This window comes from Oryctolagus cuniculus, chromosome 6, assembly GCF_964237555.1.
Source record: "Oryctolagus cuniculus chromosome 6, mOryCun1.1, whole genome shotgun sequence".
NCBI classification, from domain to species: domain Eukaryota; kingdom Metazoa; phylum Chordata; class Mammalia; order Lagomorpha; family Leporidae; genus Oryctolagus; species Oryctolagus cuniculus.
The window spans coordinates 163,943,182-163,969,024 of NC_091437.1; the positions used below are offsets into that span (position 1 = coordinate 163,943,182).

The window sequence follows — 25,843 nt, forward strand, 5'->3', positions numbered from 1 at the left end:
CCAGCGAAATGTCAACAGGACCTGCTCCACTTTTTCTTCTTTCTCTGTAAGACTCAACCAGGAGAAAGGAGGACAGAGCTCTGAAAATAATGATGCTTGGCAACCTCTGCCCTAATCCTTCTCCACTCATTCCCGCAGCATCTTAACCCTGACTTCCTCGGGAGGACACTTGTGACGGCTCAGAAGCAGCCATGCTCCTCTGAACACAATTCCAGTGGATATCACTTGCTGACACTGAGCACTCAAAGCTGACTTTCCTTTCTTTCCCAGGGTCTCAGTTCTGGCATCCAGAGAAACCAAGAGCAAGTCTAACTGACTTCCTGGGAGACCCGCTGATGAACACAATCACTGCTTACGTAGTTCCGAGTCCTTTCTACTCCTCCAGGTAAGACCCAACTGGGGCTTGATTTTCCAGGCTCAGAGTGCACACCACCTGAGGCTGTGGCTTTGCAAGGGAAGTAGAAGGCCTCTGAGAAAGGGTGTGGATGTGGAAGTGGGACAGACTTGGACTGAAATCCTGCACCCTTAACAGAAGAGCCTGTATGGCTTCAAATGGTTACCCTGCTTCACTGCTTCACTCTTTGTGGAAGGCTGTTTGCTCAAGTGTAAAATGGAAAAGATAATGAAATGAATTGATGTCGATAATATGCCTCGCGTAATACCGAGGAAATAGCAGGATACAGCAGGGGATACTCACAGCCTAGTTCCCTTCCTTCTTCCCTTCCTATCCCTCCAACCCTACCTTGAACAACTAACATAGGGTTGGCTAAATTTTATATACATATTTTCATACTATTTTTGATATATGCATGTTAAAGATGAATGAACAAATACTAGGCAGATACATGGATGGAAAACCTCAATAGTGATATTCAGTGGCTCACAGATCCATCCCTCTGCAGGTTAAGATGAGCAAACCAGAGTCAAAAATGCAAAACAAGTAGAGGAATATGTAAGCTTTGCAATGAGCCAGATGCAGGGTCAGATCCTGGATTTACCACAAGCAAACAGTAGCACTCCCTCAGAGAACTGCAGAATAACCACAATGCTAACAATGACACATAACAGCCAAACAGCTAAAGTCTATCAAAACAGAACACACACACTCTGACACACATGCACACATGCCCAACACACTTAAATGTCTGGTTCACATGAAGCCACACAAGGCAGACGGCATCATCACCCGCTTCTCAGAAGCAGAGAGGTGGGTCAGAATGCATCTGGGCAAGTTACTTAGAGACTGTGGGGTCAGAACACGTGCTCAGGACTCTGACACCACAGCCAAATCCCAGTCACTGGGCAGACTTCCTTCAGGCGCCTATGTTCTCCTCTCAGAAGCTTCCTCACTGCCATGATTCCTCAAACATGCCAACTAGAGCATGCCACATCAAGTCCTTAATGTAAACTGCAGTCAACGCGTTGCCCATCCTTCCCCCAAGTCAGCGCCCATGCTCCCCTATTGCTGGAAATGAGGCTGCTGCACAGTGAATGCACAAAGCTGTCACCCTTCCAGCCTTCTAATCAAGCCCAGCAGAGCACAGCTTTGCAAACCAATCCTGTTGACGTCTGACAGGAAGCCAGCGGAAAACAGCTATTCTCCGGGAGATGGTCCTCGGAACAATGGCATCAGGAGTTGTTAGTGCATCTCCCACATGTGCACGCCTGCACAATTAGGTAGGGAACTCTGCTGCAGGGACAATCCCAAGAGAGGCAGCATTGGCAGGACTCACGCTCCGCTGAATACAATTTGGGCTATGTAGGTAGAGACAAAGGCCTTGATCAGGAATCAGGAGACCCAGGGGATCCTGCGATGACTTTTCCGCAACCCAGCTATCTGTCTACTGGAAGCAATGTCCCCTTTTATGGTGCCCACTTTCCAGGTCCATGCATTTAAGATGCTCAGTGGCTTGTTATATAAGCTTTTCACCAGAACTGCATGGTTTTATGCTTATACACTTGTCTTCCTCATAGCCTTCCAAACCCTGGGTGCCCACACCCCACTGTGTAGTGTCCCTACCTGGTCTTCACACTCACAGTCTTGAAATATAAGCTGCTTAACTCCTCAAGGCCATCACTCACTATGTGCCCTGTTCACACCATGGTCCCACAGAATGACGAACACATTGCAATTTCCCGCTCTTGGCGCTGAAAGACCTACATCCGAGGAACCCCCAAGAGCCCTGTGCAAATCCACGCAGCCACTACACAAAGCTTCTCTGACAGTCTACACACAGACCACCTTTTTCTTGCCTTTCATTCTATTCTCTATTGGAGAAACTATCTGTATGGCTTGAATGGTGACCTCCAAAAGAACTAAGTTAAAGTCCTAATACTCAGAATATGGCAAAAAGTCAAGCGTGGGGAATCTTTCTTCTGCCAAGGGCTATTTGAGTATTTATAACATCATTTGCAGGCCATACAAAATTATCAACTTAAAAAAATAGCTATAGGGGCCAGCGCCATGCCTCACTTGGTTAATCCCCCACCTGCAGTGCCAGCATCTCATATGGACACCAGGTTCTAGTCCTGGTTGCTCCTCTTCCAGGCCAGCTCTCTGCTGTGGCCCAGGAAGGCAGTGGAGGATGGCCCAAGTGCTTGGGCCCTGCACCCGCATGGGAGACCAGGAGGGAGCACCTGGCTCCTGGCTTCGGATCGGCGCAGCGCACCCTCCGTGGTGGCCATTTGGGGAGTGAACCATGGAGGGAAGACCTTTTTCTCTGTCTCTCTCTCTCTCTCACTGTCTAACTCTGATTGTCTAATAAAAAATAGCTATGGATTTGTTGAATTTCAAGTCCTACCTCTGGTTGCCTTGGTAGGGCCAGACCAAATGATTTTGTGAGTCTTATATGGTCTGAGGGTCACATATTCCCTATGCCTGGTATAGAAGTAAGGGTCATTACAGATTAGTCAAGTTTTTGTTTTGTGTTTTTGTTATTGTTGTTTAAGATTTATTTATTTGAAAGGTATAGTTACATAGAGAGGTGGAGAGAGGGAGAGGGAAACGGAGGGAGGTAGGGAGGTAGAAAGATGAAGAAGTAAAAGAGAGAGAGAGAGAGAGAGAGAGAGAGAGAATGAATCTTCCACATGCTGGTTCACTCTAAAAATGGCCACAATGGCTGGGGTTGGGGCTGGGGCTGGGGCTGGAACTGGGCTGGGCTGAAGCCAGGATCCTGGAACTCCATACAGGTCTCCCACATTGGTGGCAGGGATCCAAGCACTTGAGTCATCTTCTGCTGCTTTTCCAAGCATATTGGTAGTGAGCTGGATCAGAAGTGGAGCTACAGAACTTAAACTGGAGCCTATATAGGATGCCTATTTGCAGCTTAACCTGCTACAGCACAACACTGGCCCAGAAGCTTGTCAAGTTAAAATGAGACGAGTAGGGCAGGCACTAATCCCATTTGATGAAATGTGGACCCAGGAACAGCCCTGCACAGAGGGAAGATGCTGTGAAGAGACAGGGGAAATGCAATGGGAAGGTGAGGCAGAGATTGTAGAGACACACTTAAAGCAAAAAAAAAAAAAACAAAAAAACAAAAAAACAAAAAAAAAAAACAGTGGGTTAAGCCATTGCTTGCAACACAGGCATCCCAGTGAGTTCCAGCTATCCAACTTCCAATCCAGCTCCCTGCTAATGTACCTGGGAAAGCATCAGAAGGTGGCCCAAGTACTTTGGCCCCTGTCACCCATGTGGGAGATCCAGATATAGCTCCTTGCTCCTGGCTTCAGCCTGGGCCAGCCTTGGCTGTTGCAACCATTTGTGTAGTGAACCAGTGAATGGAGGATGGAGCTCTCTCTCCCGCCACCGCCCCCCTCCTGTACCCCTCACCATAACTCTCCCTTTCAAATAAATAAATCTTAAAAAAAGAAAGCCAAAGAAAACTCCATGGGGTAGGAGGCAGGCACGGAACAGTCTCCCTTGCAGCAGAAGGAACCAACCCTGCCAGCACCTTGATTTCAGACCTGTTGACACCAGAATTGTGAGACAACACAGCTACCACCTCTGGTTCTGGAACTCTGTGAGAGCAACCCTAGAAACCCAATACACTTACAACTCCTGCATGCTCATCAGACATTTCTGTTAACAAAGTACTCTTTCCTACTGATCTGGGCTGGAGCCCTGCACTCCCTGGTACCCACCACACAGGAGAAGGGACTATACAAAGGCAGAGCTGAGTACATAAACTGGGAAGTCAATAGCACATCAGTGGTGTTTAAACCCATGGAACTGGTGTGCCAGTCTTTGAGTACAAAGATGCTTTGTCCTTTGATTGGTTAAAAGCTAAGATACTGTCTGAGATTCATTTTAATAATAAGACTGTTTCTTTAAATATCAAGAAACATACATAGTCTAATGATTGACAGTTTCTCTGCTTGTATCCAGAAAGTACCAGTTGGTTGATGGACCCTGGGCTCCTCTAGGGAGCCAGATACCCATGTATCTTCCCTTTTCCCTCTCTCTCTCCCCTTCTGCTTCTAAACACTTGAGCCTACAGATTTATCTCAGGCCAGCGAGAGACAGGAAGAAATCCCATTTTGGCATTCTCGCCTAGGGCTAATCTTCATTGCTCAATCTGTTTTCTTCGATGCCTCATGCAAGGAGTGTTAGGAACATTTCCAGCTATAAATTAAGTATGTCACTTCCATTTCTTCCCTGTTTCTTATGGTTCTTATGGATCACTAAATCATGGGGAGACAGAAACCAGTAGTGGGACTTGAGCCTTCTACAAACTTAAACCAACTTCTCAGAAACTATGCATCAACAGGATTTAGAGTGCAATAAGACATCTCTTTGTCACACTGCTCAATAAATTTCTGACATCACCACCCAACTACATAAGCAACCTCATGCAATGAATATGAATTCAAATATGTAAGTGCCAGCTATTTCCAAGAAAGCACTGCCTACGACTACTACAGTCCACCCTCCACACTTTAGTTCTAACCCATATGAGATCACTTTAACCTCTACTAAAACATTCCATACTCATTTCTCCTGCACCACTGCTAGAAGAAAGAATCCAAGCTCCCTGCTACATTTTCCTCCTCCAGGAAGCCGTCCCTGAGCAGGCATCGAGGGTGAATGACTAAGCCCATACTTTGGCTCCCACCATACTGAAGTGCAACACTCGTTTACAGGGCAGCTCCTCCTGGCACATGGCAAGATTCTCCCCTGCAGGTCCAGTTCACATCCGTATTAGCATGTCAGGCTCTTGGGCTCCTTGTTCTCATCATACAGACAAACTGTTCTGGCAAAGGCCAGGCTTGATGCTCTGAGACCAGATGCAGGATTCTCTTGGTCCTCAAATACTCTGATCCCTCTGCAACAGCTGGCTCTGGGGATGCTCTTCCTGTGTGCCCACACCTCCAGGGTTCTATGACTTCTCTTCTGACCCTGCTTGCACCTCCCCAACAGGCCCTACTCAGCTCTCCTGAAAGTTTCCCCACCTTCAAAAGTACTTAATCTGAGAGTTTTCTCTTTGGAGTCTGGACTCCCAAACAAAATAAAAAGCAGCGTTGACAATACTCAAACTGGGTTTGGAAATGAACACGTATGAATTAAAGCCCTGACTTTACAGGGCAGCCAGGTGACCTTGGTCTTCAGAATACTCATCTATAAACTGAAAATAATAATACCTGGCCCACAGGGCTGTCAGAAGCATGAAATGAGTTCATACAGCAAAGGTCCCAGCACACTGGGTTCAAAGCCTCAGCTAGTGTTACAGTCACTCAGCAACCTCACCCAGGCTCAATTACGCCTGTCAGCTGCTGACTTCCAGCCCAGACACTGACCTGGCCTCTGGACCTCTGGACTCATCCCCTCTGCTTACTGCCTGGCCCTCCTCCCCTTCAACTTTACTGACAACTTCACATAAGGTCACAGCTACACAGCTGCAACTTTTCCCTTTCCTGCAACACAAGGCAAAAGCATCAGTTCTCACTCCATTGCCTCAACATTTCTCAACTCTTCTCGCTGAGCCATCCCCATCACTTTCATCATTTTCCCACCCAACTGTGCTCCTCTTAGTTTCCAAAGCATCATGTCTGTGAAGCCCATCATTAAGCAACTCCTTTACTTTCCTTGTTTCTTTTTTTTACAAGATGCAACCCCTAGATGTAGGACAAAGCACGTGTCCTTGACAATCTCCATGCAGCCTGCCTAGCCTACCCCCCACTCCATCCAAGACACAACTTCTATGCTGCACTCTCTCCTGAGCACCACAGCACTGCCCAGCAGCTGTCTCTGTCCTAGGATCTCTGGGCAGAGCAATGAGAAAGGTCCAGCCGTGAACTCAAGTTGCTCAAAATGTAGTGTGGGAAAGGGTTGTAAATCAAGAAAGTGACGTCAGAAACAGAAGCAAGGGACAGGCATTATGACACAGGAGGTTATGCTCCCAGTTGATTCATTCCTTTCTAGGCCTTGTGCATGCTCTTCCCAAAGGCTGCAATCCCCTTCCAGCCTCTATCTGCCTAGTCAGTTCCTGGTCCTCCTGGTAGCCCGTCCCAGTACCTCTTGGAAAAAGAATACCCCTGCTCTTAGCACTGTCGCTCCCCCTCTTCGCGGAGGAACGACACAGGACCCTGCGATGTTCTTTTGTCTGCTCGGCCCTTCCCGGGTTTGCTGTTGGTTCTTCCCGGGTTGGCTGCCATCCCTTCCACCTCCGTGGAAGGGCGGCTCCCCCTGCCACTTTCCCCACTTCCGCGGGGGAGTGGCACACCGCCGGCCGGCTCTCTCGAGGGCTGCTCAGATGTTATTCGGATGTTCCTCTTAGATGTTCCTGGTGCATGTTGTCTCTCTCCTCCTTTATAGTCCTCTTCCACCAATCCCAACTCTGCTACCCACGCCGAGTACGCTGCTCTCCTCCAATCAGGAGCAGGATCAGCTCCTGCAGGTCATCACTCAAGTTGGCGAGAGGCAGCTGCGTAGAAGCTGTTTCCTCCTCTCCCAGCGCCATATTGTGGGAGAGCAGATGCATAGAATAAGTCTTAATTCCAGTAACTTAGTCTAGTCCAAGTTGCTCCCCACATAGCACCTTGTCCATGCTTTCACTCCCTTTATTTTTTAGGATTTACTTATTTATCAGAGTTGGAGAATCTTGTTTCTGCCAAGGGTTATTCGGACATTTATAATATCATTCACATGCCATATGAAATTACCAACCTAAAAATTAGGCTTCTATAGGTTTATTGAATTTCAAGTCTACCTGTAGTTGCTGTAGCAGGACCAGACCAATTGCATGACCCTTACATTGTCTGCAGGATGGATGTTTCCTATGCCTGATTTATTGGAGAGGAGAGGAGAGGAGAGGAGAGGAGAGGAGAGGAGAGGAGAGGAGAGGAGAGGAGAGGAGAGGAGAGGTGAGGAGAGATCTCCCATTTGCTGGTTCATGACCCAAATGGCCACAACAGCCAGGTCTGGGCCATGCCAAAACCAGGAGTCAGGAGCTCCATCCTGTTTCTCCACGTGTATGGCAGCGACCAAGTAGTTGCCAGCCACATTAAGAGGAAGCTGGACCAGAAGCAGATCAGCTAGTACTTCAACTGGCACTCCAATATGGATGCCAGCACCCCAAGCTGCAGCTTAACCTCCTATGTCATAATGCCCTTCCCTTTCTTCTGTTTCTGACAATATGTTCATGACTTACATATCTTTCCTACACTATACTGTGAGCAACTTGAGTTCATGGCTGTGTCTGTCTCATTGTTCTGCCCAGAATTCCTAGGACACAGCCAGCAAAGAGAACAACAAAAGTGATTCCCTCTTCCCACTGACGCTGATGAGAATCAACATGGAGTCCCTGCGTTCTCCATGGACAAGCAGGCCCCTCCCTGAGGATTTGTAGAACTGAGTACAAAGCACCTGACTAATACAAACTCGGAGTGTGGACAAGTTGGCAGCCCCACACTGGTATAATCAATGGGACAGGCTACATCGTGGACCTCGGCCATCTTGGCTCGCAATGTCATCTTGGCTCTTCAGATGTCTGATTGACTAGGGGCTTCCCAAATATGACATCATTGACATCTGACAAAGATGATGCAAAATAAATGAGGAAAATGATATCAGAGATGCTTAGCAACTTGCCTAAGGCTACCCCACTAGTAAGAGAAAAAAATGGAGTTAGAGCCAAGATCTGCTTCTCTAAAACGACTATGCTTTCCTGCTGCACGACCTTCAAGGCCACATGCCCTTTCACTCTCCTGAGTGAGCACCCGTGAGCACCTTAACTAGAAAGCCACTCGGCGGCTCTGTGCTACGCCTTTGATTCCTATGGCAGGTGATGGGGCCCTGTGGGCCGCTCTGAGCTCACCAGAGGCGATCTCTGTCTCCACAAGGCAACAGTCACCCTCCAGGGAGGTCTTTTCTCCATTTACCCACCAAAGCATGTCCTCAGCCAGGGGTTAAGAGGATAAAAGGCTCAAAGCAGCAAGCTCACCAAGTCATAGATTAAAACATAGGTGAACTGAAAGTGGGACAGGGCAATCATTAATATGAATGTGGATTTACCAGAAAAATAATCCAGGATTTCCAACTACATCAGCACTTGTATAAGGGAAGTTTGTTCAATCTACATGGGTTTAATTATAAGAACGCTGTTTTATGGAGAGGGGAGCACATTTTTATTAAAATAATATTTATGAATGTCAAAGGAGAGTGTTAGGGAACACTGAGCCCATACTCTGTGCTATAGAGAACCTGACTTTGGCCAGCACCGTGCCTCACTAGGCTAATCCTCCGCCTGTGGCGCCGGCACAGCAGGTTCTAGTCCCAATCGGGGCGCCGGATTCTGTCCCGGTTGCCCCTCTTCCACTCCAGCTCTCTGCTGTGGCCCGGGAGGGCAGTGGAGGATGGCCCAAGTCCTTGGGCCCTGCACCCCATGGGAGACCAGGAGGGAGCACCTGGCTCCTGGCTTCAGATCAGCGCAGTGCCCCGGCCACAGTGGCCACTGGGGGGTGAACCAATGGAAAAGGAAGACCTTTCTCTCTGTCTCTCTCACTGTCCACTCTGCCTGTCAAAAAAAAAAAAAAAAAAAAAAAAAAAAAAAAAAAACCTGACTGCAAGTGGTAAACACCCTAAACCAAAGTGGCTTAAATGCACTAATGGGATCACATTGGTTTGCACAACTGGAAAGTCATGGGACCAGAATGCTGTCACTTGTGCAGCATGTCCAAGCCCTACCTCTGGTCAATTCTGCCTATGCAAATGCGTGGCTGGCAAAGCCCCGACAGTGCTCACCCCCCAGGCTCACCTCCGGCTCCACCACCCTGCTCATCACTCTGTCCTACACAATGAGCTCCCCCACATTCATGATCTCCACCCCCTTCCACATATGTGGGAAGGAATGGAAAGGAGCTCAACATGTGTAAGTAAAAGAAGGAAAAAAGAAAAAACAAAAGGATGATTTCTGGCAGAACCAGACAAATCAATCAATTGATCTCTGTGGTAAGCAACAATAATTGTATTTCTGAGTCTATTAAGGCACCTCAGGGCGAGTTAGCTAATTTCACAGGGGAGCTGGCTGTCACTGGGCATTAGGCAGAGATGGGAAGCATCGGGCAGAAACACAAGTTGGCATTTTTTGCAGGCATCGTGTGACCTATGACACGATTGTTCTCACTTCAGTAGAGAGAAGACAGGTGGGCTCATTCCAAGGGAATCGCCATCGTTGCATGAGCACGAGCATTTGAACTTCAGCCTCAGATTGGAGCAGGCCCTTTTTGGAAGACTAAGCCATGAACGGGGACAGAACTTTCCAGTGAACTCATCTAGAATTTCCGACCAGAACTCTTTAGCCGAGACAGTAGAAAGTAGTTGGAGGAAAGACAGGAGAGGAATCTGATCAGAGCTGCAAATGATGAAATACTTCAAGGAAAATCATTTGAGTTTAAAGTTCTGTCTGAATTAAGATTGAAAACCCAATTTGTATTCATTTTCTAGGATGTATGTCAGCTCCTTCTCAGATAACAATATTATAGATGACGCTGCATGCTCTCTTACTCAGATACAAGTTGGCTATGGATGCACTCATGATTCACAAAGGTGCACTAACAGGCTTTATAATTAATTGTTTATTTATAAAGCATGATCCTATGAGAAAATGCTGTGTATAAAATAAGAACTGTTTTCTTACCCTGAGAACAAACAGGAAACTAACACACAATATCTACAGCAGAGGGACGTGAAAAATGGGATGAGCCCTAACGGGGGAAGAACAGACAGGGTCTCATTTCCAAAGAAAACAAAGAAAGGCTGAAATTACTTGGCATGAGAAATGTTTTTAAGATTTAGTTTCATTTACCTGAAAGTCAGAGTTACAGAGTGAGAAAGTCAGAGAGACAGACAGAGATCTTCTATCTCCTGGTTCACTTCTCAAATAGCTGCAATGGCTGGGCCTGGGCCAGGCCCAAACCAGGAGCCTGGGACTCCATCCAGGTCTCCCATGCGGGAAGCAGGGGCCCAGGCACTTGGACTATCTTCTGCTGCTTTCCCATGATCATCAGCAAGGAGTGGGATCAAAACTGGAGCAGCTGGGACTCAGCTCAGCGCTCACATGAGGAGTCAGCAATGCAGGTGGCAGCTTAAGACTCCAGGCCACAACACCAGCCCCACAAAATCTTCACTTCATCGTAATCCAGCCATCTGCAACCTGGACTTACCTTAGAGCTTTAATAAGTGGTGACATCAAGGACCAAATGTGGGAATTTTTTGTCTAATGTATCTGCGGGGCAGAATTCAGTTCCCTGGGCAACTGCATTACACAACCAGGAATCAGATTGTCACAGCAGCTCTTTCAGCAGCCCTTCCTGTGCTTCTCAGCCAGGATCAAGTGGGAGAACATGTTAAACCCAGACTCCCTGACCCAGCACAAACACTGTCTCAGTAGGTCTGAGCCCAAGGTGGAACACGGGCCTCTAACAAGCCCTCAGGTGATGGTGTTGCTGGTCACCCATGGGACAAACTCTGAGGAGCACTGATTTCAATAGGACTTGAGGACTTGGGAATCCTCTCTCCATTAATATCATTCAGCAGAGATCCATACAGCCCCTCCACAACTGACATTTTGAAAGAAGAAAGAGTGAGATCGAGCCAAGCAAACATAAGCTGTGTTGGTCTCCTCCACGTGCCAGGCTCATGCGTTGCATGGCAATACTAAGTCTCATAGACGAGATTCTCACTCTCAGGAGCTTGCATTCACTGAAGAGAAGACAAAGCCACAAGCAACAATGCCAACATTCTTTCATTCTTTTAAGCAGTTCCTTATTCTGCAGTCTTTTTTTTTCTTTCTTTTATTTTTATTTTTATTATTTTTTTGACAGGCAGAGTGGACAGTGAGAGAGAGAGACAGAGAGAAAGGTCTTCCTTTTTCCTTTGGTTCACCCTCCAATGGCCGCCGCGGCTGGAGCGCTGCAGCCGGCGCACCGCGCTGATCCAAAGGCAGGAGCCAGGTGCTTCTCCTGGTCTCCCATGGGGTGCAGGGCCCAAGCACTTGGGCCATCCTCCACTGCACTCCCTGGCCACAGCAGAGAGCTGGCCTGGAAGAGGAGCAACTGGGACAGAATCCGGCACCCCGACCGGGACTAGAACCCGGTGTGCCGGTGCCGCAAGGCGGAAGATTAGCCTAGTGAGCCGCGGCGCCGGCCTCTTCCGCAGTCTAAGAAAGTATGTGGCAGTGGACAATAGTGTCTCCATAACCTCAAGTCTAACAAAACACTATGCACCCACCAGTAACATAAACAAACACAGAAATCATCATAGCCTCTAATCCCTCCCCTTCAGCTGTCAGTGGCTGTCTTTGGTCTCTCAGGTGGGCTCTGTTTCCTGATACCACCCCTAACTCACTCTGCCCCTGCTGTTTAGACCCTGTCCAGGTCTTCTGCACAGCTGACTCCCACCCATCCTAAGGTGACAGCTGTGTTGTGATTTTACTCCAGGATGCCCGCCCCGACTCTGCCGACAGACCGGATTCCCCTTTCTGAGTCTCTTGCTAGCAGCCCATGCCTGTCTCCGTGACTGAAAGCATCATGCATACACACATCATGGTCGTGTTTTGCGTTTCTGACTGCCTCTTTAGCTGGTAAACACCTTCAAGGCAGGGGCTCTATCTTTTCATCTCAGTGTCTCCAGAGCCCAATGCAATGTGTATGCTTACTATGGTCTACAGTAATGAATGTGTGAGTAGACAGCTCAGAGACAGGGATCCATAAAACATGAGCTGCATACAGCCGATGGAACTACTGACATGGTTTGGAGAGGAGGTTGCATTTCAATTAGAACTTGCATAGCATAGAATTTTGGAGGCTGATACCATGGGCATGAAGGCCAAGAATGGCCTGAACACAAACATTAAGATGAAGAAGTTTAAAACACACAGGTTTTGAGCATTAGGCTGAGGACTGAGAGCAAAAGGAACCTGGGAAGTATTTCATCAGGAAAATGAGGTGGTCACACCAACCCTTTTGGTTAACAGCGCCATGGGGAGTGTTAAGGACAGATTGGAGGTGACATTGTCCTAGTTGTGGTGACAAAGAGGATGGCAGCTACTAAATACAAGGAACCATACACACACTAAATAATGCCGTAATGCTTCAGGTCACCCCAATGTAGGCTTTGTTGTCACCATTTTACAGTCATACAATGCTGGCTTTTCCAAGTCCTCTGAGGTCCTGATGGGCTTCTCATTCAGGTCTGACCCTAAAGTTCAGGTCCTCAGAACTTCTGTGTCCCGGCCTTGTTGTCAGCATGTCTCACTGCTGAAGATAGAGGTGATGCCTCCTGATGCTAGTTGACTGGCTGGAGGAAATGCTTTCCCTTTGATAAGTTGCCTCAGCCAACACAGACTTTGGGTAAATGCAACTTGATTCTGTGCACACAGAAAGCATCACCCAAAGGCAATGTGCATTCTGGGAATATAAAAGACATCCACAGATACAAGCATGCTGAAAACAAGACATTCACTGGTCACGGCAAATTCTCAGGTAATATTCTGAGTCTTGTATCCATGTGTTTCCAACAAAGCATCTCACAAAACCTCAAAGGAACAATGAGCTGGGGCCCCAAGGTGGAGGGACAAAGGGCATTTCTCATCACCTGAGAACCCAGGTGGAATAGGGTGACTGCTGTCAGACACTGTCTGAGGAAGAGGACGCCTCCTCTCTTGCAATCGCTGACCCTAATTCTGGTGCTCCAGGGACCCTACAGAGAAGCACACGTTTGACATAAGCCTTGCAACCAAACAATGGCCCAGATTCCCCACACCCTACACTTCTTCTCTGTTCTAACATCAGGAGATCACTCTTTCTCCCTCACAAGCTACCCCAAGAGCCCCATATTGCTCCCAGGCTCTGATGGAAGACATCCTTCTCTGTGGAGCACTTGCTGGGTAAAGTAATTACATTTCACTCTCAGCATGTGTCCTGTGGGATTCAGAGCGGAAAAATCTTTAGCACTTGCGCATCAGGGGTCATGCTCTCAGCGACTCCCCCGGTGAATGCAGATGCAGAATCCTGGCTGGCATCATGCCCAGCCTGCCCACAGTTTCCAGAAGGCAGAATCCAGGGGGCTGGTGGATATCAACTTCAATGTCTTATTTCTCATCAGACATCGGAGACCTTAGAACTCGCTGCATTCCCCGGAGAGGTCTGATTCCTTACCCAAGCCTTGCTGAAGCCTGTCCACAGAAGTAGCTGCATGAAGTCCATTCTCGAGCACGTTCAATCACAAGACGAAATCCTCATCCACATCTGAAGCGTGTGCCTGAACGCGCACACTCCTCAAAACTAGCATGAACAGCTAGATGCTCAGACCAATGTGGTCTCTAACCGTTAATGATCTGTGAGCTTATCAGTACCGAAATTTTTAAACACGCAATTCTAATATATGTATATTTATTTATAACTATGTCCACGTATGATTCTATTATCATAGGATATGCATTTAAATATAGAAAAGGGTCATTTATAGGCTGGCACCACAGCTCTATAGGCTAATCCTCCACCTGCAGCACTGGCAGACCAGGTTCTAGTCCCAGTCGGGGTGCCGGATTCTGTCCCAGTTGCCCCTCTTCCTGTCCAGCTCTCTGCTGTGGCCAGGAAGTGCAGTGGAGGATGGCCCAAGTGCTTGGGCCCCTGCACCCGCATGGGAGACCAGGAGAAGCACCTGGCTCCTGGCTTTGGATCAGCACAGCATGCTGGCCGCAGCGGCCATTGGAGGGTGAACCAACGGAAAAGGAAGACCTTTCTCTCTGTCTCTCTCACTGTCCACTCTGTTTGTAAAAAAAAAAAAAGAAAGAAAGAAAAAGAAAAGGGTCTTTTATGCAAAAAGAATAATACACCAATCCATGTTTTAGAAATAAACATTTTATATATGAATGGAATGCATAGCCTTTTTGTTCTTACTATATATATATTATATATATGTTCTATATATATATATATAGTGTTTAGTCTACTTCAATATAAGACTGTATCACTGGGCATACCTAAATAAGATGCCTCGTAAAAACTCGCACCTAGAAAGAAGAGTGTCACAGGCTTTCAGAAAAGGTCATGCTATCCACACTTCACAGCTTCCTTGATAACTCCACATGGCTCTATTCATGTTCTGGATGTATCAATTTGAAATGTTTTGCTAATGATGATTTCATGCAAGACCCAGTCAACACCTCAAGGCCCAATATAGAGTTCAGATGATGCATGTTATGAATAATTCTGTTTAAAAATCTATACCTCAAATACTTTCCAAGTACATCCACATCTCTTGCCCTACTTATTGTTGGATCTGATCAGTGTGATGACCCTGTTCCTGGCATTTCTTAGAGTCCGCTCTTCTTCCATGATCAACATTGCCTTCAAGATTCCCTTAGGGCTCTGCAAGGGTTGTGTAGTTGAAACTAGAGACAACTTGTAAATGTGCACACCTGGCCAGTCGCAAACTGCAGTGTCTTGCAACACAAGGGTGACATCAGTCTGCTTATGCTGTGGGCATCTCCCCGTTCCTGAGAGCTCAGTTACTGAGTGGGACTCATGACTGTTCAGCACACAGACACGGCAAGGTTGTCAAGGTCAACCCTGATTCTAGTTACCAGTCATGTTTGAATTTGTTCTTTTTTGGCGTACTCAATTGTAAACTGAAGTTCCAATATTTTCTGTCCCACATCCTGCTGTCTATTTTGTACACAATGGGAAGAACACGGCCCATTTTGGAGACCAGATTTAAGTAACAGAAAATAATACAACATTTTGGGTAAGAAAGTTTTAGCCTCAGCACCCACACCCCACTTTGCAATGCTGTGGTCTGCTCTATTTCCTGGATCCCAAGTAACCAGGTAGTACTGCTTGCTTCTCAGATTGGTTATAAAAAGGGGATAACGAGCAGACCCCATATTATCAAAACTGCTTCCTTTTCTTGCAAGTGTGGAGCCTGAGGAGCAACAGAGAATGAATGCCATAGGCTCCCAGAAGCAGGAGCACAGCCTGGACTCAGGAATCCTGATGCCAAGTCCAGGGCTCTCTCATCACTATAGCAACCACTCCTGATCAAATGAGGACAGATGGACCAACAGCACTTGGGCTCCCAGAAGGTTGCACAGAGCTTCGCCTCATTAAAGCCCAGTCCCTGAATCCTGACCTATACACCTCAAGTGTCTTCTCCCTGGAACAGGGAGCTGGTCCCAGAATCACTTCCTATTCCTCTCACTGCCTGGCTCAGGTCACCTACCTGAACCACTCAGCCCACTGAATTGTACACTTATTTAAAATGGAGCACGTACAAGAGGCCCTGCAGCATTCATTTCAGAACTACCCTTTGGAAACTGGAGTCTAACCTTAGTGCTAAACCATAAAAATGGGTTTGGATTCTTCCTCTTCCATCAGAAGATGGATTCTGTTTCTATACCTTTCTTTGGCCAATGGACTGAATTTTTAAAAACCCCATGCAAGTTCCAAAGCTTCAGGAGGTAGACACCTAGCTGCCACGCATCAAGCCCAGGCTGACCTGCTGGAGGATAAAACTACAAGGAAGGAACCACGGCCTCCCCAGCCCAGGGCCCCAGAGCTCTGAGCAAGCACAGCTGAGATCAGCCACACCTGGCGCAACCACCAGCACCATCTAGCTGGGCCCATTCCGAATCGCATAACCTCAGAATCATGGGCGTTGCCGTTTTATGCCACTAAGTCTAAGGATAATTGGTTACACAGCAAAAGCAAACTACTAGATGCTTCTTGCTTTGGATACATATTTGCTCTGTTAACTTAGGCACATAACATATTCACGTGGAGAGAGCAACAGCAGCCACCAAGTACACGTATTTCTAGGCTGTGTTCAGATACTCTATGGAACCACTTCACACCTCTGTTACCTAAGAGTGACCCTCAGCAGAAAGTCTATCCTGAGAACTTACTGCAATCACACATACAAAATGACAAATTAAATGTACATCCTAGGAAAAGGGAGCAAATCTATTTTAACTGCACATTTGTTTCATTTATTTGACAGAGTTAGACAGTGAGAGAGAGAGAGACAGAGAGAAAGGTCTTCCTTCCGTTGGTTCACTCCCCAAATGGCTGCTACAGCCGGAGCTATGCCGATACAAAGCCAGGAGCCAGGTGCTTCCTCCTAGTCTCCCATGCGGGTGCAGGGTCCCAGGACCTGGGCCATCCTCCACTGCCCTCCCGGGAAACAGCAGAGAGCTGGACTGGGAGAGGAGCAACCGGGACGAGCACCTGGCGCCCACAAGGGATGCTGGTGCCGCAAGCAGAGGATTAACCAAGTGAGCCACGGCGCCAGCCCCTTAACTGCACACTTTAAGGGGCAACTTGTTTGTAAGACCAACAACCTCAGTATTTGACGGATGCAGGCACAAGCGTCACACATGCAGTGAGGGACAGATGGCCCAGCGAGTTCTGAGCACACAGACACCTTTGCATGAGAGCTGCATTTCCCACAAGTCCACTTTCATCTAGAATTGTGTGTAGCGAAAGAAGAGAAGAGGGAAGGCAACGCTAGCATCTTCTAGCCTCCGACAATGCAGTCCCTGTTCAGATGCACCCAATGTTTACACTTTCCAGGAAAAACAATGAAAATCCTTTCTTTATTAATCCCAAATTTCCTATAACCTGCACTTACCAATCTACCTGCTTCTGGGGAAGGGGGTTAGATAGATAGACAGATAGGACCAAAAAACTTGAACCAGCACCTGTCACCTGAGAGGGTGCGCATTTTCAAGAAGCTGGAAGCAGGAGCAGAATCAAAACTCAAACCTAAGCCTCTCACACATCTTAACCATTACGACAAATGTCCATCCCTACAAGTTGTATATGTATGCGTGCGTATCTATGCACATAGGAAGTTCAGAGTCAAGGTAAATTGAATTAAAGATGTTTTATTTTGTTGCCCAAAATTTTTAAGTCCCCCTTTTTCATAATATGCATTTTCCTTGAACCTTCTGAAGACCCCTTCTCTCTCCCTGTCTCTCTCGCTCTCGCTCTCTCTCTCTCTGCCACTCTGCCTCTCAAGTAAATAAATGTTAAAAATTAAAAATTGTGAAGCATACTCACCCTCTCTGAAAGAGATCCACATTATAAAATTTATGCAGCTCTACAGAAAACTCAACCGTTCCTTGTACTTCAGACATGATCCTTTTGGTTCATTACCTGGAAAACAAGAGAGAAGTTCACTGCTGGAGATGACAGTGTCAAAGTACTGAAAGCCTGGTTGCTATGACAGAAGCCACACAGTGCTCGAATGGACAAGAATGTGTGACCTAGGGGACCAGCAGGAGCACCGTGTGTCCACTGGGGGGCACCACTTGGGGTGCCTTCCATAGAAAGACACTGAGAGAGGAGGTCAATGGCGTGATGTCTTGCAGCTCACCCCTGGGATGGCTGGGACTCAGACCAGGAGTGCTCACTCCGAAGCTCCACTGCCCTCTCCTATCTGCCATAGGTGGAGGCAGCACCACTCTCCAGCTAGGAGCACATCTTAGCTGGCCAAGGGCACAAGAATCCTGCTTGTGATCTGAACCAGTCACTGAGCTCCTCTCATCCTCTGCGCCCTCATCCGTAACATGAGGACTGGTAACAGGCAGAAACGTGAAATCACATAGAGACCAGGTTTGAAGAAAGGGCAAACAACCTGTCCTCAGTGTCTACTATATTCCGGACATTACATAAAGTGTACTGTACGCACTGCCTAATTTTTCTCCAACGAGAATGCTGACATAAAGATTCTTGCCCCATTTTTAAGATAAGGAAAAAACAGAGAGGCTCTTTCCTGGAGCCACCTTCCCACTGTAGAACATTCTAGCGGGAAGTTCTCTGCTGAGTCTCCTCCCTTGCCCCAAGCCTCGGCTTACCACAATGTGTAATGGGCACAACCCAGCTAGCAGTAGGATTCCCAACAGGATGGGTGGTAAGGTCTCTCACAGTTGCTATGAACTCCTGGAGGGGAGGGAAGAGGTTGAGAGAAGAGGAGGAGGAGGAGGACAGTAAGGGAGCATTTGGGCTCTCCCGGCTGGCAGTAGTGACTGGCGCTGAGATCTCCTTTTAAAGCCACTCCTCTTTCTGCCTTCAGACCAGGGGCCAGGGTATTGCTATGGTTCAGGGCCCAACCTCACTGCAGGTAATGTGGACATGCTGGGCACGTGAGCACAACCAGGAATTAGCTAGCTCTTAATGCTACATCCCAACGCTGGCAAGGGCTCCTTCCGGGAAAACGTCTCAGAAGGCCACATTCCAAATTAAACTGCAGCAGATCCGAGGAACCAGCCCTCTATAAATACTGCAAGATGGAATTTCAGTCTGAGAAACCTGGGAAGGCTCACGCAGAGCACTGAAAACTCATGTCTCTAAAGGAGTGCTATCGAGGTGCACACAGGAACCAGGCGAGGCCAGAACCCACCAACCCCATTGCCTCACCACCCAACTCAGCCTCGGTCCTCAAAGAAACTGCAGAGGGCAGAGCCGTGACTCTTGCCCGTGGTGGCCATCTCAGTGATCCCTGGTCCCCATCTGGAGCTTGGATCCGAGGAAGGAGCCCCCATGGGAAGAGGGACACAGGGAAGCCAAGAACACAAACTCTACTGTCGCTGGCCCAGACGGGCCGAACCCTGCTCAAGGGAGTTCCATATATGATTTCACCAATCATCAAAAACCCTCAGAGGTAGGCAGGTGTGACCCCCATCCACATGGTGGGACATGGATGCCATTCACAGGAAGATTGCTGACAGAGAGGCCCAAAGAATTTTGTCTTCCAACACCAGCACTTACTGTCAGGATGACCAAGGCAGGTTTTTCCTGGGGAATTAATACTTCACGGAAAAACATGTTTGCTGCATGAAGAATATAATACAGAATACTGTTTTCTCCTTGGAAGATGCACCTTGGCATCCTGCTGTTCAGGACTAACAGGAACCGGTAACACACACAGCTTCTTGGTGGGAAGCTGCTTCTTCCTCTTCACTAGCATGTGATTCATTGTAACAGACCCCCGGTGATTCAGTGAGGAAGATGAGCTCACACAGAAAACATCAGATTGAAAGCTCCACGTTGTTTTGCTGGTAACTGTCCTTGATCCAATTTTTGTCCAGCAATCCAACAGTATTTGCCGTGCTCCCAGCCCTTTTCTGTGTTCCTCCCACCTAGGGACTGGAGAGAGGACACGTAGCAGGCTGGCTCTCAGGTGCAGTCCTCAGACCAGCAGTGTCGGCATCGCTCTGCCAGCAAAGCAAAACCTTGAGTCCCACTCCAGACTCTTAAACCAGGGAGTCCAGAGACAACAGTCAAGAATCTGTGTTTTCACAAATCCTCCATGGAGCTCTGACACAAATACTCAGTCAAGAATAAGTGGCTTAGGGGGCCAGCATTGTGGCGTAGCAGGTAAAACCACCACCTGCGACGCTGGTATCCCATATGGACTCTGGTTTGTGTCCCGGCTGCTCCATTTCCCATCCAGCTCCCTGCCAATGGCCTGGGAAAAGCAGCAGGAGGTGACTCAAGTGCTTGGGCTTCTGCCACTCACATGAGAGACCCAGATGAAGCTCCTGGATCCTGGCTCTGGACTGGCCCAGCACTGGTCACTGTGGCCATTTGGGGAGTGAGGCAGTGGATGGAAGATCTCTGTCCTTCTTTCTCTATAACTATGACATTCTAAATAAATAAATAAATCTTTTTAAAAAGGAATAACTGGCTTAAAGATTAGGATTTTGAAATTTGCCAGACCTGGGTTAGCTCGGTCCCTTTAAGCAGGGACTCATTGTTTAACATTTCTGTTCCTCGGTTTCCCCATGGCCACAGGGAGAATATTAAGAGCTCTGACCCCATCAGGTTGTCATCATAGCCAGTAGAGAAAGTGTGTGAAGTCTGACACATTGATTTATTAGAATGTACACATGACAGATACACACAACAGACACCTGATGCACACCAAACACACTGTGCCACACTCATACAGCCAACACTCACATGAACACAGACATGGATAACACAGATGCACCAACACATACAACATACACCATTCACACACACAAGATGACCATGACATGTACCCAACAGACACACCCAACATGCACATGTACAACACCCACAACCAACACACTGACCCACAATATACACACAGATGCCACAGGCACCCACATCCCACACATTCCACAGGCATCACACTAACACCCTACTCCAGCCAGCGCCAACCAGAGCTCTAGTGATGGCCATCACTCGTCTACACTCGCTGTGGAGTTGCTCTGTGCAAACATGCATTTCCTAAGGGCTGGGTGTCCAGGTGCTGCGCATATGGAGCTGAAGAACAGAACTCAGTCTTGAAAGGTCCCAACACTGAGAAATAGTGAACAATGGCGACTACAGTGAGAAGCTGAAGGCTCAGGGGAGGACAGTCTGGGTGCTCGGGTCCCACCCATGCCTTCCCCCTAAGGTGAGGAGGCCTCTGCCATGCCTCAGTCCAGGAATATCAGTGCAAATTCCTGTCCAGAGAGCATCCCTGTCCTCTGTTCCCAAAATGGGAAGTTCCTCCACCCCAAGAAACAGGGCCAGGAGGTGACCTCTTTCTTGCAATGGAGACACCTGGAGGGTCCCTAGGGCTGTAGAAGATTCTCTACATCTACCCACTCCGTTGCATGGGCCACACTTCAGTCCTCCCTCTCCCTCCTCTCAAAGATCACTAGTCGTCACTTCTCCCCCGGTTTAGTTCCTCTAGTCCAACCTCTTCTCTCCATCTCGAAAGCCACCCCTGTGGGAGCGTGGGTCCCCATCCTCTTACCTGGGTTACTCCCACTGCTCTGTGCTGGCCTCTGCACCTTCTGAGCAGCCTCCAGCCTTTTGCTACACTGGCCGCCCCAGGGCAGCAAGCAGTTCCTGCCTAAGGCTTCCTCGACCTCTTGAGTAGCTCCTCTTTGACCTCAAAAGAGTCAAGAGGCATTTTACACTCCGTGGAATTCTTAACTCCCAAGTCACAGTGCTTCACCCACCCCACGGTTGTACCCACGCTACAGTCGGCCTCCTCCAGGTGTCCAACACGGGATCTGTCCACCACTCATCTCAACAGGCACCAGGGAAAACACAGTGCATTAGGACTCCCTGCAGGCGACCGCGAAGCTCCAGTTGGCAACTGCGTATCAGCTCAGCATTAACAATTACTATTTCTCCTTTGGCCTCCAATGGAGTTGGCAGAGATTCAAAAGAGCCAAACAACAGGCCCCCTTCTTAGCTCCAGAGGTTCTGGGGTCCCTAGGAATCTGGGCTCCACATCAGTTGACCTTGAATAAATAATTTGTTTTCTTCATTACAATATGGCTAAAATGTTTAATTAGTCATTGACACTTTCTAACATGTTTTTACAGCATCCTTAGTTGCCTCTGTGGAAACCTGACAAAAATATTAAAACTATTTTGGGATGCCAGTGCTGAGGCACAGCAGATTAAGCAGCCGCCTGTGACGCTGGCATCCCATATGGGCACCATTTCGTGTCCCGGCTGCTCCACTTCTGATCCAGCTCCCTGCTAATGGCCTGGGAAAAGCAGCGGAAGACAGCCCAAGTGTTTGGGCCCCTGCCACCCATACAGGAGAACCAGATGAAGCTCCTGCCTCCCGGCTCAGCATTGGTCATTGTGGTCATCCGGAAAGTGAACCAGTAGATAGAAGATCTCTCTCTCTCTCTCTCGGTCTTTCCCTCTCTTTGTAACTATGACTTTCAATTAAATAAAATAATTTTTTAAAAAACTATTTTGGATGAGGTCAGCTTTGCAGTATAAATAAATAAATAAAGCTGACCTGTGAAGCCGGCATCCTGTTTGGGTGCCAGTTCATGTCCCAGCTGCTCCACTTCTGATCCAGCTCCCTGCTAATGGCCTAGGAAAAGCAGTGGAAGATGGCCCAAGTGTTTAGGCCCCTATCACCCACATGGGAGACCTGGAAGAAGCTCCTGGCTCCTGGTTGCAGCTTGGCCCAGCCCTAGCCATTCAAGCCATCTGGGAGGGGCAGGGGTGTGTGTGTGTTGAACCAGCAAATGGAAGAACTCTCTCCCTCTCTCCATGTAACTATGAATTTCAGAATAAATATATTTTTAGAACAGAACTATTTTAGAAAATACCATGATTCCAAGATCTCATTAGACATTGTGGGGAAAATCCTTTTGCAAACATATTTTCTCTTAAAATGTAATTTTTCTTTAAAACTTCAAGATTCAAAGTGTGTGATCTTTGAAAAATTAAAGAATAAAATGTGAGTTGACCTTAACATACATCAGCATACAGTTTATGAAAAGGGCACAGAACATCAAGGTGCTCTAAAGAGGGTAGATCACAGAATCAAAGCCTGTGGACAGGACGGTGGGGGCGGGGTGGGGGCTCGGGGAGAGGGCCCCCCACCTAAGGGGAGCACAGTGAGAACAGAAAGGGCATCCTCACTCGTCACCCAGCCTTTCACTGGAGCAGCACACTGGAACCCAGGACACCCCATCCGCGTGCTGCCTCCCGTGCTGTGTCAGGGAGAGGCGGCTGCAGTCGCTCTCATCCCTGCCCTCGGTACCACCCTTCCCGCAAACACGCCCCAGTTCTGCGGAGGGCAGGGATTCCAGTTTGCTGCCTGGTGGGTCGCCGCAGAGAGCTCTGCTCCGTGTTCCAGGCAAACTATGCCATTCGTAAAGAACACTAGAGCTTCTTCATCGAGGATAGCAGGTCCCCCAGGAGGAGGTCTTCCTCCCTGGCTAACCCAGGTCCCAATGATTCCCAACCCTGGGTGGATTTCAGTCATGTAACATTCTGAGCCTCAGTGTCCACATCCTCCCAGGACCACAGCTGAGGACCAACCCAAAGGGGTGCCCTTGCCAGCCATGGGCAGAGTGGGTGCACCTCGCCAGCCATGGGCAGAGTGGGTACACCTCACCAGCCATGGGCAGAGTGGGTGCACCTTGCTAGCCATGGGCAGAGTGGGTGCCCTTGCCAGCCATGGGCAGAGTGGGTGCACCTTGCCAGTCATGGGTGGAGTGGGTGTACCTCACCAGCCATGGGCAGAGCGGGTGCACCTCGCCGGCCATGGGCAGAGTGGGTGCACTTCACCAGCCATGGGCAGAGAAAGTGTACCTCACCAGCCATGGGCAAAGAAGGTGCACCTCACCAGCCATGGGCAGAGTGGGTACACCTCGCCAGCCATGGGCAGAGTGGGTGCACCTTGCCAGTCATGGGCGGAGTGGGTGCACCTTGCCGGCTATGGGCAGAGTGGGTGCACCTCGCCGGCCATGGGCAGAGTGGGTGCACTCCGCCGGCCATAGGCAGAGTGGGTGTACCTCACCAGCCATGGGCAGAGTGGGTGCACCTTGCCAGTCATGGGCGGAGTGGGTGCACCTCGCCGGCCATGGGCAGAGTGGGTGCACCTCGCCGGCCATGGGCAGAGTGGGTGCACCCCGCCGGCCATGGGCAGAGTGGGTGTACCTCACCAGCCATGGGCAGAGTGGGTGCACCTCGCCGGCCATGGGCAGAGAAGGTGCACCTTGCCAGCCATGGGCCGAGTGGGTGCACCTCACCAGCCATGGGCAGAGTGGGTGCACCTCGCCGGCCATGGGTGGAGTTGGGTGCACCTCACCAGCCATGGGCAGAGAGGGTGCACCTCGCCAGCCATGGGCAGAGTGGGTGTACCTCACCAGCCATGGGCCGAGTGGGTGTACCTCACCAGCCATGGGCAGAGAGGGTGCACCTCGCCGGCCATGGGCAGAGTGGATGTACCTCACCAGCCATGGGCAGAGAGGGTGCACCTCACCAGCCATGGGCAGAGTGGGTGCACCTTGCCGGTCATGGGCAGAGTGGGTGCACCTTGCCAGCCATGGGCAGAGTGGGTACACCTCGCCAGCCATGGGCAGCGTGGGTGTACTTTGCCAGCCATGGGTGGGGGGGTTTCATCTCATGAAAGGAGCTCCCATGTTCAGCCTGCTGGGATCAAACACCTAGGACTGTCGGAGAGCCAGGGACATGGGGCTGCTGAGCCAAAGTCCTTAGGCCATCAGACACACAGCCAGGGAAGAGCCCATGGGATCCGTTCCGTGACATCAGGATGCACAGGGTGGGTTACAACGCCTACAGGAGGTGACTGTGGGGCCTGGCCAACCCAGGTTGTTCAGAGGCCAACCCCTCGGGAGCTCTATGATCTCAGCAGAAGAACTTCATCTCCCCGTGACTCAGTTTCCCCAACTGAGATAGCATATAATGACAGCTTAGTAAGTGCAAACTGCTATGACAATCAGGTGAACCAGAAGACAATTTCATGGCGACGGCAAGAGATATGACGGCCCCTCCCCTGGATGAGTTACCTACACACAGACAGGCTGTGAGTTGCCCCAGGGCCTCCGGGAGGAGGACAAGGGAAGGCCAGGACTCACATCTCTGATGCTCACTCATCACAGCAAAGGCAGCGCCCAGTTTGCAGACCCCTGGGGTTCCAAAGCACTCTTTCCTCCAGTGTGGAAATCAAAATGAGCAGTGCATGTTTGCTCGTTTGTTCACGTGTCAAGACAGCACAAACAGGAGCACCCCCCACACAGCTTCCCGTGTTCCCAGGGCTGCTGTACCCCTCCTTGTCTCAGGTAGCATTTTAAAATGTAGGCACTTAGGACGGCGCAGCCTCATGAAGGAGAACTGAGTCATAAACTCAGGCAGAGGCCTTCAAGCACCAGCAGTAAGGAAGCTACGCAGAGAAAGTGCCAGCCAGTGCCAGCTTCCTTTGCAGCTCTTGGGCACAGGCCTCTCTGTGCCAGTGCCAATGCTGGGAACTCCAGTGCCACTTGCTGAGATGCCCAGCACCACGGTGGGCGGGTGGCAATTCATCTTCCCTCCCACCGGCAGAGACACATGCACAGAACAGGCACCTCAGTGCACAGTGCTTGTGCACATGCGAAAGCACAAAGCACCTTGGCGAGTTTGCCTCTTGGAGAGGCAGTGTGGAATCATGGACAGGGCGGCGCTTCAAGACTGTGTCCTGACCACTTTCCCAAGTCCCAGATTCCAGGTCTGTGGCCAGTAATGGTAACATCAACTCAACAGAGCTTTACTCTTTGGAAGACTGACACAAATGTCTGCACTTTGTTCTGCTCAATAAATAGGGAACGCTGGTGCTAGCACTGTGGTGTAGCGGGTAAAGCCACCACCTGAGGCGCCTGCATCCCATATGGACACCAGTTTGAGTCCTGGCTGCCCCACTTCCAACTTAGCTCCCTGCTAATGCACTTGAAAGAGCAGTGGAGGATGGCTCAAGTGCTTGGGTCCTTGCACCCACATGGAAGACCTAGAAGAAGCTCCTGGCTTCAGATCAGCCCAGCTCCAGCCACTGGGGTCATCTGAGGGAG

General features: G+C 49.2%; 1 protein-coding gene across 5 annotated transcripts in view; it reads right to left on the reverse strand.

Annotated features, from left to right (window-relative positions):
• Positions 1 to 25,843, reverse strand: part of FAM135B (family with sequence similarity 135 member B) — a 364,289-nt gene that overhangs the window by 216,773 nt on the left and 121,673 nt on the right. For all 5 annotated transcript variants that reach the window (XM_070075533.1, XM_070075534.1, XM_070075535.1 and 2 more), the window contains one exon: positions 17,560 to 17,655. In XM_070075533.1, the coding sequence (XP_069931634.1) occupies positions 17,560 to 17,636 (77 nt within the window). In that variant the 5' untranslated portion in view covers positions 17,637 to 17,655. The remainder of the gene's footprint in view (positions 1 to 17,559; positions 17,656 to 25,843) is intronic.